Source organism: Schistosoma mansoni, chromosome W (assembly GCF_000237925.1).
Source record: "Schistosoma mansoni strain Puerto Rico chromosome W, complete genome".
NCBI lineage: Eukaryota > Metazoa > Platyhelminthes > Trematoda > Strigeidida > Schistosomatidae > Schistosoma > Schistosoma mansoni.
Window position 1 is genome coordinate 12,521,526 of NC_031502.1, and position 16,844 is coordinate 12,538,369.

The 16,844-nt window shown below is 36.7% G+C and overlaps 2 protein-coding genes across 2 annotated transcripts; one reads left to right on the forward strand and one right to left on the reverse strand.

Moving 5' to 3' along the window:
• Smp_153750 (hypothetical protein) lies at positions 1-600 on the forward strand (the record flags this gene model as incomplete). The annotated part of the gene is made up of 5 exons (XM_018788572.1): positions 1-57; positions 96-141; positions 176-271; positions 308-453; positions 495-600. The coding sequence occupies 5 exons, from the start codon at positions 1-3 to the stop codon at positions 498-500; spliced, it is 351 nt and encodes a 116-aa protein (XP_018654101.1). The 3' UTR covers positions 501-600.
• Positions 601-2,431: 1,831 nt separating this feature from the next.
• On the reverse strand, positions 2,432-16,175 carry Smp_058730 (tubby, tubby-like; the record flags this gene model as incomplete). Its single annotated transcript, XM_018788573.1, has 10 exons — positions 2,432-2,617; positions 3,195-3,278; positions 5,783-5,870; positions 6,540-6,635; positions 7,538-7,617; positions 7,657-7,906; positions 9,312-9,422; positions 13,834-14,036; positions 14,544-14,816; positions 15,959-16,175. 10 exons carry the CDS (start codon positions 16,173-16,175, stop codon positions 2,484-2,486), a joined length of 1,536 nt encoding a protein of 511 aa, XP_018654102.1. The 3' UTR covers positions 2,432-2,483.
• Between the last annotated feature and the right edge of the window lie 669 nt (positions 16,176-16,844).

Here is a 16,844-nt window from a genome sequence, read left to right on the forward strand (position 1 = left end):
ATGGATTCTGTTCGTCCCATAAGGACACAAGCTCAAGAAGTTCTTACACTCTCACAGGTAGTTTTCGTCTCAGGTTTTGCTATACTGATCTACAGAAACATGCATTAAAGTACCAATCAAAACTTAGCAGTTTCACAACATGTACGTCAGTTATGTTTCATATTTTCGGAATTAGCTATAGCCAAAACAATAAGGGACGAACCGGTCATATTAGCTCGTCTAGGATTCGTTGTTAGTTGTAGTTTGGGAGGCTGGGTCCTTGGATATAAAGGTGAGTTCAGTTGTGTTTTTAGACTGATTTTTAAAGGCCGTTCTTTCCGCAAGTTGGTTTACGCATCCATATGTGGTTCTGTTGCGACCGTTGTTTCCTTTCCTAATGGTTCCTTATCTAACCTCAAGTACGCCTTTGATATTGGGTCGAACAAGTTCTCCAAGATAGCAGAAAGATTCAATGTAAGTTCATTTCATCCTGTCAACATCGTCTAATATTTCAGTCGTAGGAGGTGTGGGTCTGCACACAGTTTGGTTATCCGTGAGATAATTAACCTACTTCGCAGTGTGTAATTACATTTTAGCCTAATCAGTCATAAAGTTACGAACAAACTCTTTTTTCTTCAAGGCCTTGGGCTCAGATATTCATTCATACGGGTCTTTCCATCGTTTGTATTCATCTTATCGTCCTAGTGTGATGTGACAACTTGGGTCTACACATAAGATAGGCTCTTCGTTAATCGTAAATTACGGACAGTCAAATCGTTTGCTCGTGGTCTGATGTATGGTTAGAATACGTCATATGTATATATATATATATATATATATATAATTTTTCGGCCACATTACTTTATCATCACGAAGTATTTGTACCACTGCTATAGTAGTTGGGGCAGAGAACGGAATGAATATTTCGAAGTGCCATATCCGAAACAACGACGCCGACATGTACTGTAAACAATCGAACATATGTTCTTAGGGTCGTCGGAAATCAGCCGTTTGTCATCCTTATGTAGCAGTATTAAATAGTACTCTGATCATTAAGTTAATGTAGTCACTGTTAAGGTAGTCAGTCAGTCACAGCGTAGAACTTCGTACATCAGTTTGAGTTGTCATACTACATTAGCACAAAGATGCAGTTGTCGATCCAAATCCCATAGTGGTAGAAGTAGTAAGAGTATAAGCAGTAGTCGGAAAGATTAGGGTTTGAAGATGTTATTCAAGGAGTATAATCCAATAAAATAAATTTCGAGAGAGAAGAAAGACAGAGACATAAAGAATTCAGAAGATAAGAATTTGGCAGAACACAAAGAGTGGATGCACCTTCGCCATTGCAAACGATTTTGAGCCATGTCATTCAAGGTCTCTAACCATCGATTACTATTATCTCGCGAATCCAACCAGGTAGGGTAGTGCTACACCCTGAACCTTTATCGTGAGGTAGGTTTCAAATCCAAATTCCATTGTAAGGGCATTTATCTAGATCAGTTATTCGGCATTATAGCTACCACAACTCGGCTTATTAGTTCCCTTATTAGTATCAACTTTCTCATGAAGTAAAACATCTGGAGAACTGTTTTTACATCAAATGTAAGTATTTTGTATAATAGACGTTATTCATATTTGGTTGATGGCATCTAGTTGTTATGTGAAACTACGGAGCAAACAGAGACTGGGTGCGGAACATGCCGTCGTATATAAGAAATATTAAATACGCGTTGCAGCTTCAGAAAATCCGGAGCAGTTTTTATTACTTGGCTACAGTTTGTGACCTAAAGTGTTGCGCAGTCCAAACCAAAGGACTGAGTAATTAGGTTGGATTGTTGAGCAAGTCAAAAGTTTAAAGCTTTCTGTTTCAATACTAGTTAGCGATATTCAAAATAATGGATTGGAATGTAAACCCAATACGTTTTTATGTCTTCATGCTATTTTACATTTTAGAACTGATGTCTTGATTTTTCACAGTATATCGAAAAGACAGTGATCTTTAATTTAACAATACAACTGTCAGATGATAGTTATCCATAAAAAGCAATTAGTATGCAAAATTAGCTGTGTAAAATGAACTGTTCTACTATCATGTATCTATTGCAGATACTATTTGACGTAGTGTATAATCAAGTAAGAACATCAGGTTAGATAACTAAAAACATAAACATCAATCTTTAAACTATTGAGTACTACTTTGGAATAGTTATTTTTATAGTTATCCGTGTTTCAAAACAGGGTCTTTGTGTTCAGATCTAGGTTTACGCGATATGCAAATATAAATGAATGTAAAATCGGTTGTTAGAGATTATGTAACATGGACATTTCAGTGACGTTACGACGGATCTTACGGCTATTGAGGTCATTGAGGGTTGAATATTTCATACTGAGAATTTGGTGTGTGTTGTGGGAAAGTATATAATTTGGTAAAAATGAGTAGACCCTGCTTTTAACTGTCTACATGAAGTTTGTAAAGTCATAATTCGTGGTAAATGCAAAAATAACTATTCGCATGCCAATTTACTATCGAAGGAAGATAAAGCGATTCCAAATGCTTGTAGGGCACACATAGGAAACGTATAGTCCATTGTAAAGACGTCCTCAGAGATACGTCCAAATTGCATAAGTATGTATTCATCTAAGAAAGATAACACAAAACAAGTTCTTGTAAGTATATGTACTTGAACAGTCCAAGTTGATGACAAAAGTGACGTAAAATCTCAGTCGTAGTCGTTACCATATCGCAATATGATACTATTTCCATAGTAGCATCTGTACCTCAAGGTTCTTCAGCGGTACGCTAATGGTCAGGTCACCTTAATTGGCTAAATTAGATAGTGTTGTCACCTATGGTCAGTTATTCAATTCCATCAGAAATATGTTGGAATCATTGTTGTCAAACTTACTAAAAGATGATTACGTGCCGGCATTGTTACTAACACTGATTTTTTCATGTGCAAATCCTAATTCTCTTGCCACCAGTAATGTAAGGATATTCTTCGATTTCATTCAGTCGTCGTGTTTTGTTAAAAATAACGCTTCTGAACCTTAACATATGGGGTCGGATGACCATGTATACCCTCAAAAAGTTACTGATACGATGGAACCAACGAGTCCTTTCAGAACTCCGTCGGTGGCGGGATTGCACAAAAGAAGTTTTCAAAATACGACTGACAAGAAAGGCTTCTCTAGAAATGTAGTAACTAAGATCTTACCGTCACTTCTGTGCACGATCTGGAAGTTCTTCACCGAAGCTTGCGTGACACGACCATGGAAATTCAGCACGTATGATTGGGTTTCTGGAAATGTAGAATGGGAATGAGTCTATGTATCAGTAAGTATTAACCAAGCTGGCAGTGGGAACTTAAGATCAATCGGTAATCAACATAATGCATACGTTGAACTGAATGCGCAAACAGCGGCTACGAGTGTCTTTTGGAATAAATTGACGTTTCAACGCGGTGGACAAAGTCACTGTGATCATAGCTTCGTAAATAAAATTCTTAGTGAAATTGAAATAGCTCAAGTGAATCAGCTTAACGAAAATACAAAAGGAATAAATATTTCCCTTAAACCAAATGTTAGAAAGGCTTTATAAAATAATATCAATCCATTACCAATCAAGGAAAGGTGAGTCCATTAATAAGATTTATTGTTAACAATAAGAATAATGGTGGGTTGTTAGTAATGAAATAGATACAAAAATTAGCCAGTTAGGATCTTATTACATTTGGTTATTTAGATATAAAGATTAAAGTGGCAACCATAACTAAATTTTAGAGGGACTAAATAAGAAGTGTAGGGAAAGGTCGTACGAACACTGGACACAACTAGCTTCATTCTTCCAAATTCTTATGGCTAACACAGTATGTTAAGAGCAAAATCGTAAGGGATAAAAAAAATGGGACAGCACTTCCTGGATAACTTTAAGGGTTAAGTATTTGCCTAAGTTTCATGACAGACTTAGATGCGGTATGCGAAAGCGGGGTTTCTTATTGTTCGTTGCTATCCTCCGCCTAACCGTCATGCGTGATAAACTTGTGCAGTTTCGTTGACTGCTACATTTGAACTGCAATTTCAGGATCACAGGCTTCTTAGATAGACAGTTACTGCACCTTAGTTTCTGTTACAGCCATAGGCTTTGTTAAGAATTCCGGCGAATATAGATTTCCGCTCAGTAGGTCACAGATAGTTTTTAGGACGCTCAAGCTCTTTAACCCACATATTCAACTAGATCTGCGCTGTTGTACTTATCTATGAAGTGCTGATATGGCGGAAATCACTTGAAGCTCCAGGACGTTTGTTTAAACAACTACAAAACCTGGTGACCAGAATCTTCGTATATCCGACCGTTTTAAAAAGATGAATACTATTACGTTACTGGTATTCTTAGTAATGTTGCTTAATATTAGCATCTAAGTCAATCCAAAAAAGTGGACACATCGTGTTCGATGGATCACCAATTAATCCCCAAAACAAAATCTAGAAGCAACGGTTTTATAGCCTCGGCTAAGAAAGTGCAACTTTTTATCCAAGAAACATACTTTCTGCAAAAACAGGAAAAGGTAAGCGCAAGTTTGGTTATGGTTCAATCGTGATTAACGATTTATCAAATAATTGGTCAGCTGGAACTTTGAACCATCAGTAGGAAAAGAAATGAATTTGAACAGTGCAAATGGAGTTCGAACTCATTTGGACCACTGGTTACCTCAGAAACGCATACCATGACGTTCAACCGATATCCTTTTGATACGCAATTAAGATCCTGAAGTAGTTGTAGTCACCCAGGAGATCAACATGCTTTTGTAAAGAACTTTCGAGGGTAAAACAGCCCTTACAAAAATTATAGCTATCTGAAATAAAAAAGGTATTCTGGATGTCAGTTCTGACCTATTCAAACCATCTTTAACAAGCTGATTTTTGAAAGCTCTCAACCAATGGGGTACCTGACTCATGTACACCAAGATATAAAACGCCCCCTGAACTGGCAAAAGAGGTTGTTAATTTCCGTTACCTCTACCTGGAATTTTACACACTTGAACCTACCAAGGGTGAATTTCACTATCACCTCGATGACAAACAGAATACAGTCAGCAGATATTATAGCGAAAAACGATTAATAAAGAACACATCATAAAAATGCTCTATGTGAACATTAGATTTCGGTGAGTATTCTACAGCATTCTGACGATAGTCAGTCTATTCTAACAGACTGGGGATACTATTGAGTGTAAATCATTTGAGAAGATGCTGTAGAACATCACAACTACGTTCAACCTGTTTAATGACGCTATACTGTAACCAATTTTTGGACTCCAATAACTAACATTTTTATGCCAACTGTGAAATTACTTTTGGATAAATACCTTCGCAAAGTTTGGGGTCTCTGTTTTTCAATTACTGATTTCCTGAATAATATTTTTTGCTACATACAAACAAATACTCATAGATATATTTGAGGTGGTCAACGACTCATTAAATTTCATCTCACGGATACAGTAGACTGAAATCCAACACTTAACAGCGTTTGTCACATCACACTATTACTGTATCATGACAGAGAATTCATAAGTAAGTTTTATAAACATTATTCATAAAGAGCAACATTATATCCCGGAAATGCCCAAACATACAGTCGTGTTCTTTCATTAAAAAGTCGCTCTTATGATTACAAGCCACAGTTCGCTTTTGCCTGGATCACGATTATTTTCTGACAAGGAATTAAATGTCTACTATTTTAGGCCAATAAACGATAAACAAGAAATATGCTCCGCTTTGGACGAGCCGATATATGTTGCCTTACCTTCGTTCCAAACAGGATTCTTGTTTTGTAGTTGTAGGACGCTCTGCATATCTTTTCTCCTCCATGAGTCGATTAGCCAGGTAGTATCCTGAATGAAGAAAAAATATTTGCTCATTAAAGATGCAAAAATGTTATTGTTAATTTGAGAATCATCTTTGATGAATCAGCGGAGATGTTTATAAAAGGAACTAAACTATTTTAGGAATAAGTATATACAATTCAATTTACAGTTACAGTTCTCATTACTACATCTTGATTATTGAACAAAATATGCATAGATCGATTAAGTTATACTTTTCAAATAACTGAATAATGGTGCGTTCATACATGAGTAACTATAAATTTAGAGATAATTTAGGACTTCAGTATAAGTATTTATAAACGAAATAAAAAGAAAACCATGTGGCGAATTGTGACTAGACAATTATTATATTCCTGTAAGAAGAAATGCTAACAATAAATAGTAATATCGAGTACCAGCCAATACAAGTGTCTCGTTGCTATAATATACTAGCCGACCGTAGTAGGAAAGTGGCACTAACCACCATTTAAATATACATGAGTTCAATGCTATAAGAGATTAACAACACCAGATTTAAAATTGGATGAGCTAACTCCAGAATGGCTATTCCAATTGGACCGACTTTCCGCCTGCTAATGGTGTCATTACTAAACATGACAACCTGCATAAAACCTTATTATCACAAAAATATGTCGATATCGAGTTTAAGAAATGATATTTTGACTAAGGACTTACATTTCCAGGACATGAAAAGTGCTGACAAGTAGCACTTAAGCGCGGCAAAATAATAGTCATTCTCCTTGGTCCTTTGAAACCCAGTACGTTTGTATCCTGAGAAAAAAGTAAAAGTACGTTATCGAGCAAAATCACTTCCAGGAATGTGGATTGAAAGCTGGTGTGTTTATTTATTTACAGCTACACTAGACTCAATATGCAATCGGACAAAAAGTTATTATTACTAAAAATGTTTTAGACAAAATTGCACCTAATTTTTAATAAACTACGTCTTTTTAACCTTAACTTTTTAGCTAATAAAATGTTCATTCATACACATTCGTAAAACTTACACAAGTAAATAACCAGTTACTTATTATTGACTAAAGTATTGCCTATACTATCCTGTCATTTTACGAAATTCACATGTTAAAGCTGCTTTGTGGAGTGCACCTAGAAAAATAGATATAAAGTTTATTTTATCTTTTTGTCTGAATGGAGATACAGAAGCGTTCATCTACCTGTATGATAAATTCAAGAAAAGGCTTTTAGTACATTTTTTCTCATCATGTTCTTAATATTTGCTTCAAGGTCATGTTTTCGTTATTATCCGTTATCTTTGTGACAAGCTTACTAAGGCAGTCTAAGGTATATAATGAGAACGTGACTCAATGTATTTCGGCTCAAGTTACCAAACTTCCTCATCCACAGAGCGGCAAGGAATCGACAACACGAAACATATGGAATATAACAGGAATGAGACAAATAAAACCAATCAAAATTCATTATTGACGTTCTGCAGCCATAGGTTTTGAAAAATTCGCATAACCTATCCTGAAACCTCCATTACTTGGCTACTTCCAACGGTCAACGAACTTATGGATTAATCCCACTTTTCTGTTTGGTCGGTCCTAAGCATCTATGAACCCACTCCTCTGCTGGTCACTATTGCGCATCGAAAACCGGTTTCTAGGGTTCGTGACGCAGTTAGGTCTACATGCACTGATAATAAAACTTACGTATATGATTGCAGCAAGCTCTTGCATATTTTGTGTTTTAGAAGTTGTCTTTATCGTACCAGAATCATTTACCTTGTTCCCTGAATTTAAGGATTCATTATCTCGCGACTTTAATTCACAGCCATACACAGTAAAATGAGTACCCAGAAAGTTAGAGCGCAGTTTCCCGGTAAAACTAATTGCATCACGAGATAAGTTGGTGGCATCACAAGAAATCACATAGTTGCTCGTTGTTGATCGCTTACGACGCCTAGCTGCAAGTAAGAAGAACTTACAATCTTCTTTTTCAAGATGGAGATAATATGATGGAAAAATTCCACGATCGACACCTCGTTTGTCTCGTGTAATACGACAACGTATGGTCACACCCTTTAAAGTCGAAAAATGAAGTGGAAATTAGATACAAGCGACTTTTTTGAATTACAATGAAATGTTATTTTGAGCATCCTGAAATCAATCAAAAAGTTTATGTCTACTCCCAAGACAAGTGATTGTTGAACAATTGTAGCTTCTAAAGTACTACGGAGAATCAAAGTGGACTGGTGCGTTTATAGGAATTATCATTTATTTTCTAGAACTTGAAAATTTAGAGAGAATCAGATACGATAGTATGTTTGGGGACTGAAATTATTAGCATGAGAATTTGAACGGGTTTTGCTCATTAAAATAGATTTCTATTACTGATAATGAGCTACGTGCAGAGAAAAGTAAAATGGACTCCAAACACAAGTCATGGTATTCATTATACGTCAATTAAATTGTAAGAAATGGTAGTGAAATTTCAATTTTAAAAGATTTGAAACAGTGTTATTGGATTTTCTTGCAATTGACTGAAGGTCTAGCAGCTCATAATTAACAGTTCACCATTTGAGAAAATAGTATGATATAAAGTTACTGAATGTATGTATGTTAGCATTATAATAACGAGTATGTGGTGTACGATTAAACTTTGTCAAATATTAAGGTAATATAAATTAACCTTTAAGTGTTGTTCTATTTCAACTGATCTCAATTAACTAACCAATTTTCCCAATGATAAAATTCTGGAAGTCAACGTGAAGCATACATAATAGAGGTGGGCATACCTTTTTGTGAAATCACTCGATGATTACAGGTAGGGCAACAGGCAGGGGCGACATACAGAATGCTGGTAGATTTTCAATTAGTATACTGACATGCATGAACTGTTAACAAAACTAACATTTAATTACATAATTATCCGCGTTAACAGTATCGCATTATCAAAAAAATGAGTATGAACATGTAGTTTTTTTACTGGTCCATTGTATTCAGGGAACATTTTGTTCGAGACAGTAGAATAAATTGAATTTCAGATAAAGTTTTTCAAGATTTTGGTAAAAAGCATCATGTTCAAATTATCTCATACCTAGCAACTCTCTCGTACATCGCTATTTTCCCACCTATGGTCCATAATTATATATGAAACATGAAATGAGAAAAGCCACATGGTAAGTCCGACTTAAGCGGGGGCGACCTACAATCAGTACGTCCATCATTTATTTAGCTAAATCCGATACCCATGTGTCGAATCCAGGATCAATTTATCTAAATACATCTGAGTTGTCTCATATCTAGAAAATAATATGGCTTTTTACAAAGTACTGCCTTTCCTCTTCCTTTCCAGTTTAAGACGCTTAGGTATATAAGCTATATACAGTAGCTAAGTTGAATGACTGAACATAAAAATTGCAATTTGGAAATAATCGGATAATTGACAATATAAAATAGTTCTGTTACAGACTGATACATTTACCTGAGGAGCAGGTTTCATGATGAATTCTTCCAGGTTTCCAGTTGGATCTAAAAGTAAGGACTGAGGTGCCACACAATATTTTAAGTCTTCAGATTCCTGAGTAGCGTTTGTCTAAGTAAGTGAGAGATTATACACTCATTTTTATTAATGTACTCAAAAATCGACCACATGTTAAGGAAGCAATGAATTAAAGCAACAATGCAAACTTGGGATATTGGTAAGGTGTCATAATTACCAAGTTTTTATAGAAATTTTTTTAGTTTCTTCATTTTTACAAAAGCCACAAAATATTCTAAAATAGGCTGAATTCGTTTAGTATCAAATGACTAGTCTTGGTTCTGTACTACCTTAGCGACAAACCTTCACAATACCAAATACAGGATTAGAACCAACGTATTTTGAATAAGAATTTTTTTGGCACAAAACGTGAGTAAAACAAAATTTTATACGTTCCTATATGAGTGCGGATGAGAAAAAACTGAACAGTTATCTATCAACTAACTCCGCCTGTAGCTCTTCCGGGGGTTACTGCCGGTCCCATGCCCGGATAAAGGAGGTTGGGCATAGGGTTAGCAACCCCATTCCGTAGAAAACTAACCCGCTAAAAAAACGCTAGCCAGAAAAAATAATTCAAACCATTTAAAATCTTCCCTGGGAGTTGAAGGAAGGATTATGACGCTTCATGATGAAAGCCACGAGGTCGATGCCCCTTCTGACAACCAGAGCAACAATTTTTATAGGTACATGGAATGTTCGGACTATGTGGGAGACCAGGAGAACTATTCAAATGACTGCAGAAATGAAAAGATACAACCTGGAGGTGCTTGGAATCAGTGAAACACATTGGACGCAGGTAGGACAACAAAGACTAGCTTCAGGAGAGCTGCTGTTATACGCCGGCCATGAAGAAGAAAATGCTCCACATATACAAGGAGTTGCATTGATGCTGTCCAAACAAGCACAAAATGCACTTATAAGATAGGAATCTCATGGACCAAGGATCATCAAAACCTCCTTCAAAACAAAGAGAGAGGGCATTACAATGAACGTCATCCAATGCTATGCGCCTACCAACGACTACGATGAAGGCGCTAAAGACCAATTCTACGATAGGCTGCAGTCGATCTTCGAGAAGTGCCCAACCAAGGACCTTACCATTCTGATGGGAGATTTAAATGCCAAGGTTGGAATGGACAAAACTGGATACGAAGACGTCATGGACTAGGAAAAAGGAACGAAAATGGTGAGAGATTTGCAAACCTATGTGCCTTCAATAAACTGGTCATAGGCGGCACAATATTCCCACATAAACGCATTCACAAAACCACCTGGACGTCACCGGATCACACAACGCAGAACGAAATCGACCATATATGCATCGACAAAACGTTCAGGAGGATGATTGAGGACATGAGAACCAAAAGAGGTGATATAGCATCAGATCATCATTTGCTGGTCGCCAAGATGAAATTAAAACTTAAGAAGCACTGGACAACGGGGCGGATAACATCACAAAAGTATAATATGGCTTTTCTTCGGAATACTAACAAACCCAACAAATTCAAGATAACCCTCAACAATAGGTTCCAGGCCGTTCATGATCTACTCGTTGGAGACGGAACTACTATGGAGAGCAACTGGGAAGGAATCGACGAGGCAATCACTTCAACATGTCACGAGGTTCTGGGTCACAAGAAGCACCATCACACTGAATGGATCACTGTTGGTACACTAGATAAGATTGAAGAAAGGAGGAACAAGAAGACAGCAATCAATATCAGCCGAACAAGAATAGAGAAAGCCAAGGCACAAGCTGAATACGCAGAAGCAAACAAGCAAGTGAAGAGGAGAATCAGAGCCGACAAACGTAAATATGTAAAAGATCTAGTAGTGACGGCGGAAAAGGCTGCAAGAGAAGGAAACATGAGATAACTGTATGATACAACAAAGAAACTCTCTGAAAATTACTGTAAACCAGAACGACCAGTGAAAAGCAAGGAAGACAAGATAATCACCAACATTGAAGAGCAATAAAACATGTGGGTAGAACACTTCAAAGAACTCTTGAATCGACCAGCTCCATTGAACCCACCCAACATCGAAGCAGCACCCACAGACCTCCTAATCGATGTTGGCCCACCAACAATTGAAGAGATCGGCATGGCCATCAGACAAATCGGGAGCGGCAAAGCAGCGGAACCAGACAACATTCCAGCAAAGGTACTGAAAGCAGATGTGGCAGCAACTGCGGAGATACTCCACATTTTCTTCAGTAAGATTTGGGATGAAGAACAAGTACCAATAGACTGTAAAGAATGACTTCTGATCAAGATACCAAAGAAAGGCGATCTCAGCAAGTGCGATAACTACAGGGGCATCACTCTTCTTTCAATACCAGGAAGACTCTTCAACACGGTATTGTGAAACAGAATGAGAGACTCCGCAGACGCCCAACTTCGAGACCAACAGGCTGGATTCCGTAAGGATCGATCGTTTACAGACGAAATCTCAACTCTGTGGATCATTGTGGAACAATCAATTGAATGAAATTCATCACTCTACATCAACTTCATTGACTACGAAAAAGCATTTGATAGCGTGGACAGGACAACACTATGAAGGCTTCTTCAACACTACGGCGTGCCTGAGAAGATAGTCAATATCATACGGGATTCCTATGATGGATTAAACTGCGAAATCGTGCATGGAGGACAACTCACCGACTCATTCGAGGTAAAGACCGGTGTCAGGCAGGGTTGCTTACTCTCGCCTTTCCTCTTTCTCCTAATGATCGACTGGATCATGAAGATGTCAACATCTGGAGGGGAGCACGGGATACAATGGACAGTTAGGATGCAGCTGGACGATTTAGACTTCGCAGATGATCTGGCTCTTTTATCACACACGCAACAACAAATGCAGAAGACGACCGGTGTAGCAGCAGCCTCAGCAGCAGTAGGTCTCAATATAAACAAAGGGAAAAGCAAGACTCTCCGATACAATACAACATTCACCAATCGAATTACACTTGACGGAGAAGCTTTGGAGGATATGAAAACCTTGACATATCTGGGCAGCATCATCGATGAACACGGTGGATCTGATGCAGATGTGAAGACACGGATCGGCAAAGCAAGAGCAGCATATTTACAACTGAACAACATCTTGAACTCAAAACAATCGTCAGCCAACACCAAGATCAGAATTTTCAACACAAATGTCAAGACAGTTCTACTGTATGGAGCGGAAACCTGGAGAACTACGAAAGCCATCATCCAGAAGTCACAGGTGTTTATTAACAGTTGTCTACGCAAGATACTTCGGATCCGTTGGTCAGACACTATCAGCAACAGCCTACTGTGGGAGAGAACAAACCAGATTTCAGTGGAGGAAGAAATCAGGAAGAAGCGCTGGGAGTGGATAGGACAAACACTAAGGAAAGAACCCAACTGCGTCACAAGACAAGCCCTCACATGGAATCCTGAAGGCCAAAGGAAAAGAGGAAGACCAAAGAACACATTACACCGAGAAATGGAGACAGATATGAGAAGAATGAACAAAAATTGGATAGAACTAGAAAGGAAAGCCTAGGATAGAGTGGGTTGGAAAATGCTGGTCAGTGACCTATGCTCCATTGGGAGTAACAGGCGTAAGTAATTAAGTTATCTATCAACTGTACATTAGGAGAATTCTGATAACTACGCTCCCGATCCAAAGTCTGCAAAATATAGTTGGTGTGACTTGATAAATTCCATCGAAAGCTAACTTTACAATGTGCGGATAATTAATATGCTTTACCAGTCATTTAACTGTGAGAATGAAAGCCCTAATCACCCTCAGTACTAATTCATCTACGGATTCAGTGTTAACATATTTGTGAAGAATTCACAGTATGAGGGAACAAAAGTGGAGATGAGAAAATTATAAACTTTGATTCAGTAAACAACATCAGAGACTTCGCCGAACTTAACAACTTCATATTAAAGCTATTACCGGAAACCACATTTATAGCTATCTAAGGATGATAACTAGTATTCTGAATCGTCATATGTACAGTAGGTTTCTAATTGAAAGGTATTCAGTTATAAATGGGCGTATAAGTGGAAAGGAGGAACTATGGAACACGTTGCCGTGTGGGTCAGGATATATATCTATAATGCGTATATACTGAACAACTGATTTGTGGAATTTTACTATTATCCTAATCCATCTAACGCATTAAATGTGGACTTACAAAGTGTGAGTTTCAAGCCTGAGTACATGGTTAGCTTTATGCTGTTCTAACTGACAGTTGGGGACAGAACTTTTCGGTGAATAAATCAGTGTTAGTGTATATTTAAAGTGAATTATGGAAGTAGCGTTATTGGTGTAAGTAGAAAATACAACAGTTTTCATTACCATTGTTATCACACAAAGCGCTAATCAGCTTCATAATTATTTCTTTTGTTTCAAACAGAAAAATTCAAAAACTCATGTTACATAATAGACTAAAAACTGGTATGATGTGATATACAGGACTAACCTTCTTCTCAACAGGATCCGCATTATTACCAGTATCTGAGTTTTCGTCGTTGTATTTGGCAAAATTCGTGACTGTGCTATAACTATCCTTATGAAGATGACTACTGGGATTGTCTGGTATCTTCACTACTTGTTTCTGAATCATAAAACCAGAGTGAGACTCCGCATTCTTATTTCGTTCGTAATTTTCGTCACCACTGTCCTCTACAAAATTCAGGAATATTAAGAAAATCTTGGGGAAGACATAAACGACTAGGTTTCTTATATGATCAGTTTTTAAATCTAAAAGTTATCCCATTTGTATGATTTGCAAGCCATGTCTTAAACCTTCATTTTATATTATTTTGTATATCACTTAGGAACACTAGTACCCAAAAAGATTGAGACAAGGAATCGATGAATTTATGAATTAGAATTATGTTTTAGTTTGATTATTTCCACTACTTTAAGACCCAAGAGACTTAGTACAACAGAAAGTCAAGAAACGCACCAAAGTTTAGTTCAAATATCACAAAGTACTCTGAATCTACTTTAAATAGTCAACCTGTAATGAAAATCACCTTCAGATTAAACAAAATATCTGCAAAACCACATTAGAAAATATGTTAGTCTATCTATTTTGGATTCCGTCACATTTTTAAGTGTTTCACTCAAGAAATATCAATATCATCGACTGTAAGCTTTAAGTTATGCGTAATTTGAATAACTTACTAGTAGAATCCAGAAAGGTATCTTGGTCAAGAGAGGATAACATAGTACTCGACCGTGTGATGGTTAGATTATTCAGACCATCATTACTTTTGTAATCTCCACTATCCACTACATTATCTTGTATTACTTCACAGTTTGATTTGCGTTTTACCGTTTGATCAAACGTTGGTTGTCCCAATGGAGTAGGTTTTGTGAGAACATGAATAACTTGAATCTCACTTGTAGGAAAATCATCAGGGTTTGATGTATCACATGATTGCGGACCGTCATATGCTAAAACATTTACACAGGATGAAATATTAACTTGAGCATGGGAGGACTAAAGCCACACTAAATCGAAACGATGAGAGCTTCAAATCGAACTTCACCTTGGTTTATACTGATAATTATAGAAGAGATAAAGAGGAAAACAGACTAACAACTGAAGCCAAATATAGTAGCACTGGTCAATATTAATGAACTTATTTTAAAACGAGTTCTAGCACCGATTATAATTGAAGTTTAATCTAAGCTTTTATAACAGTAAATCAAAGTATTTTGTGTTGTGAAACTGTTTGGGATAAACGATCTTCAGCTAAATGCCACCAACTCAAGTAACACGAAGATCGTCGTTTTAAAAGATTAGTAAACCCAAAGTGATTGATAAACTTAGACGTAATTTTTCACTAAATGTAAGAAATGTATGGACTTTAACAAAAATAGCTATAATTCAGCAAAGTAAATTAAAATACGTGAATTGAAAACACGACCAATCCGTTTATTTGTATTGTAAATCTTATTAAATAGTCGAATTCCCAAAAACAGTCAAGGTCATCAAGTGCTGAGAGGAACTTAAGAAAGAAAGGGACAGTCAAACGGGTCGAAAAATAGCGCGAATCGGTAGTCTGAGTAAATAAAAGGCACACAATGAACAACAGACATCATGAATAATGGTGTAATGTAATCCGAAATCTTGATTCCGTATTATTTTACGATAAACAGATATTGTGGATGCGCACTGTTGACGAGTCCCATACAAGGACAAAACGGCCGTCTAGTGCTTCCAGGTTTTTCAAGGTGGTCTAGCTTCAATTGACTCATGAATTCAACTGTTAGATATTGTGTTATTAAACATTCATGTCGTTACGTCTTAAGACAATTTAATTCCAAGTCAATGATCCCACAATACAAGCATCGTGCATTTCTACTAAAATGGTGGGAGTTTTACTAACTAGTAGTTACAAATATTAAATAAAAACCACTCAATACCATCCAAATCGTCGCTCAACTTTTGATGTTGCATCCAGAGTATGCTCAGAAAAATTTGGGCAGCTGATAGAAATTTGAATATATCATCACTCAACAACTAAAATTACAGCAAAAAACTGGTTAGACCGTCATAATACTTACAATGACAGTTGTTTGAGAAGACTTACCATAATAATTTCCATCAGTCGTATCTTTTGTTGGGAAACTCAAAGCTGATTGATTTGATAATTTATTTTCTCTCCAACTATTAGCTTTACAACTACTGATACCAGCACTCTCTGTGCGTTTTTGAAGTGATAAAACTTGGTGTGCATACTTTTGCCTTTGCTTGCTACGCAGAAGTTCCCTTTGCTTCTCTAGTTTTGTAAATCGCACATTTTCCATTATTAAGATGACCTGTGAAAATAACTAACAAATTTAAAAAAAAGCTATCGCATCTGTAACATTTTAATAGAATTTAGGTAGAAGACACATGGATGGTTTACAAAGCATGAATACAAATGGTATATCATCAATTAAATCTTGAGAATGGGAATCTTAATGAGGAACATGAACAAAGATGGATGAGTTTTAAGAGACCCAGGAAAATGAGCTTAAGTATACTATATGGAGAAAATACACAGTCCACAAAAGCCTCCCGTTTAGGTAGAAGACAAAACATCTCCATAAAGTACTTATTCGATACAAATAATCTAACTGGACAATTTTAGATATACCACAGTATGGACAATCCAACTAGTAACTTCCATTCATCACGATGAAATTTCTATGATAATGTCTCATAAGTTTAAGCGACTTAAAAACCAAAGTAGTTTTAAGAATTCTTAAAGTCGTAAGTGAAACTCAGAAAATATATGCCGTTATTATGCATAAACGATACTGTTTTGACGTAAAATAATTACCAGTGAAATTACAACCCACATTTTTTAGCAAGAGTAAGGAAGATTGTGGTTTTTATATAGTAGATTACATGTTACCACTCTTCTCAGTTTTGCCGTGGTAGAAGCAAATCTTAGAAACAATTAGTGCTAGAAAGTAGTGAAAGAATTCCTT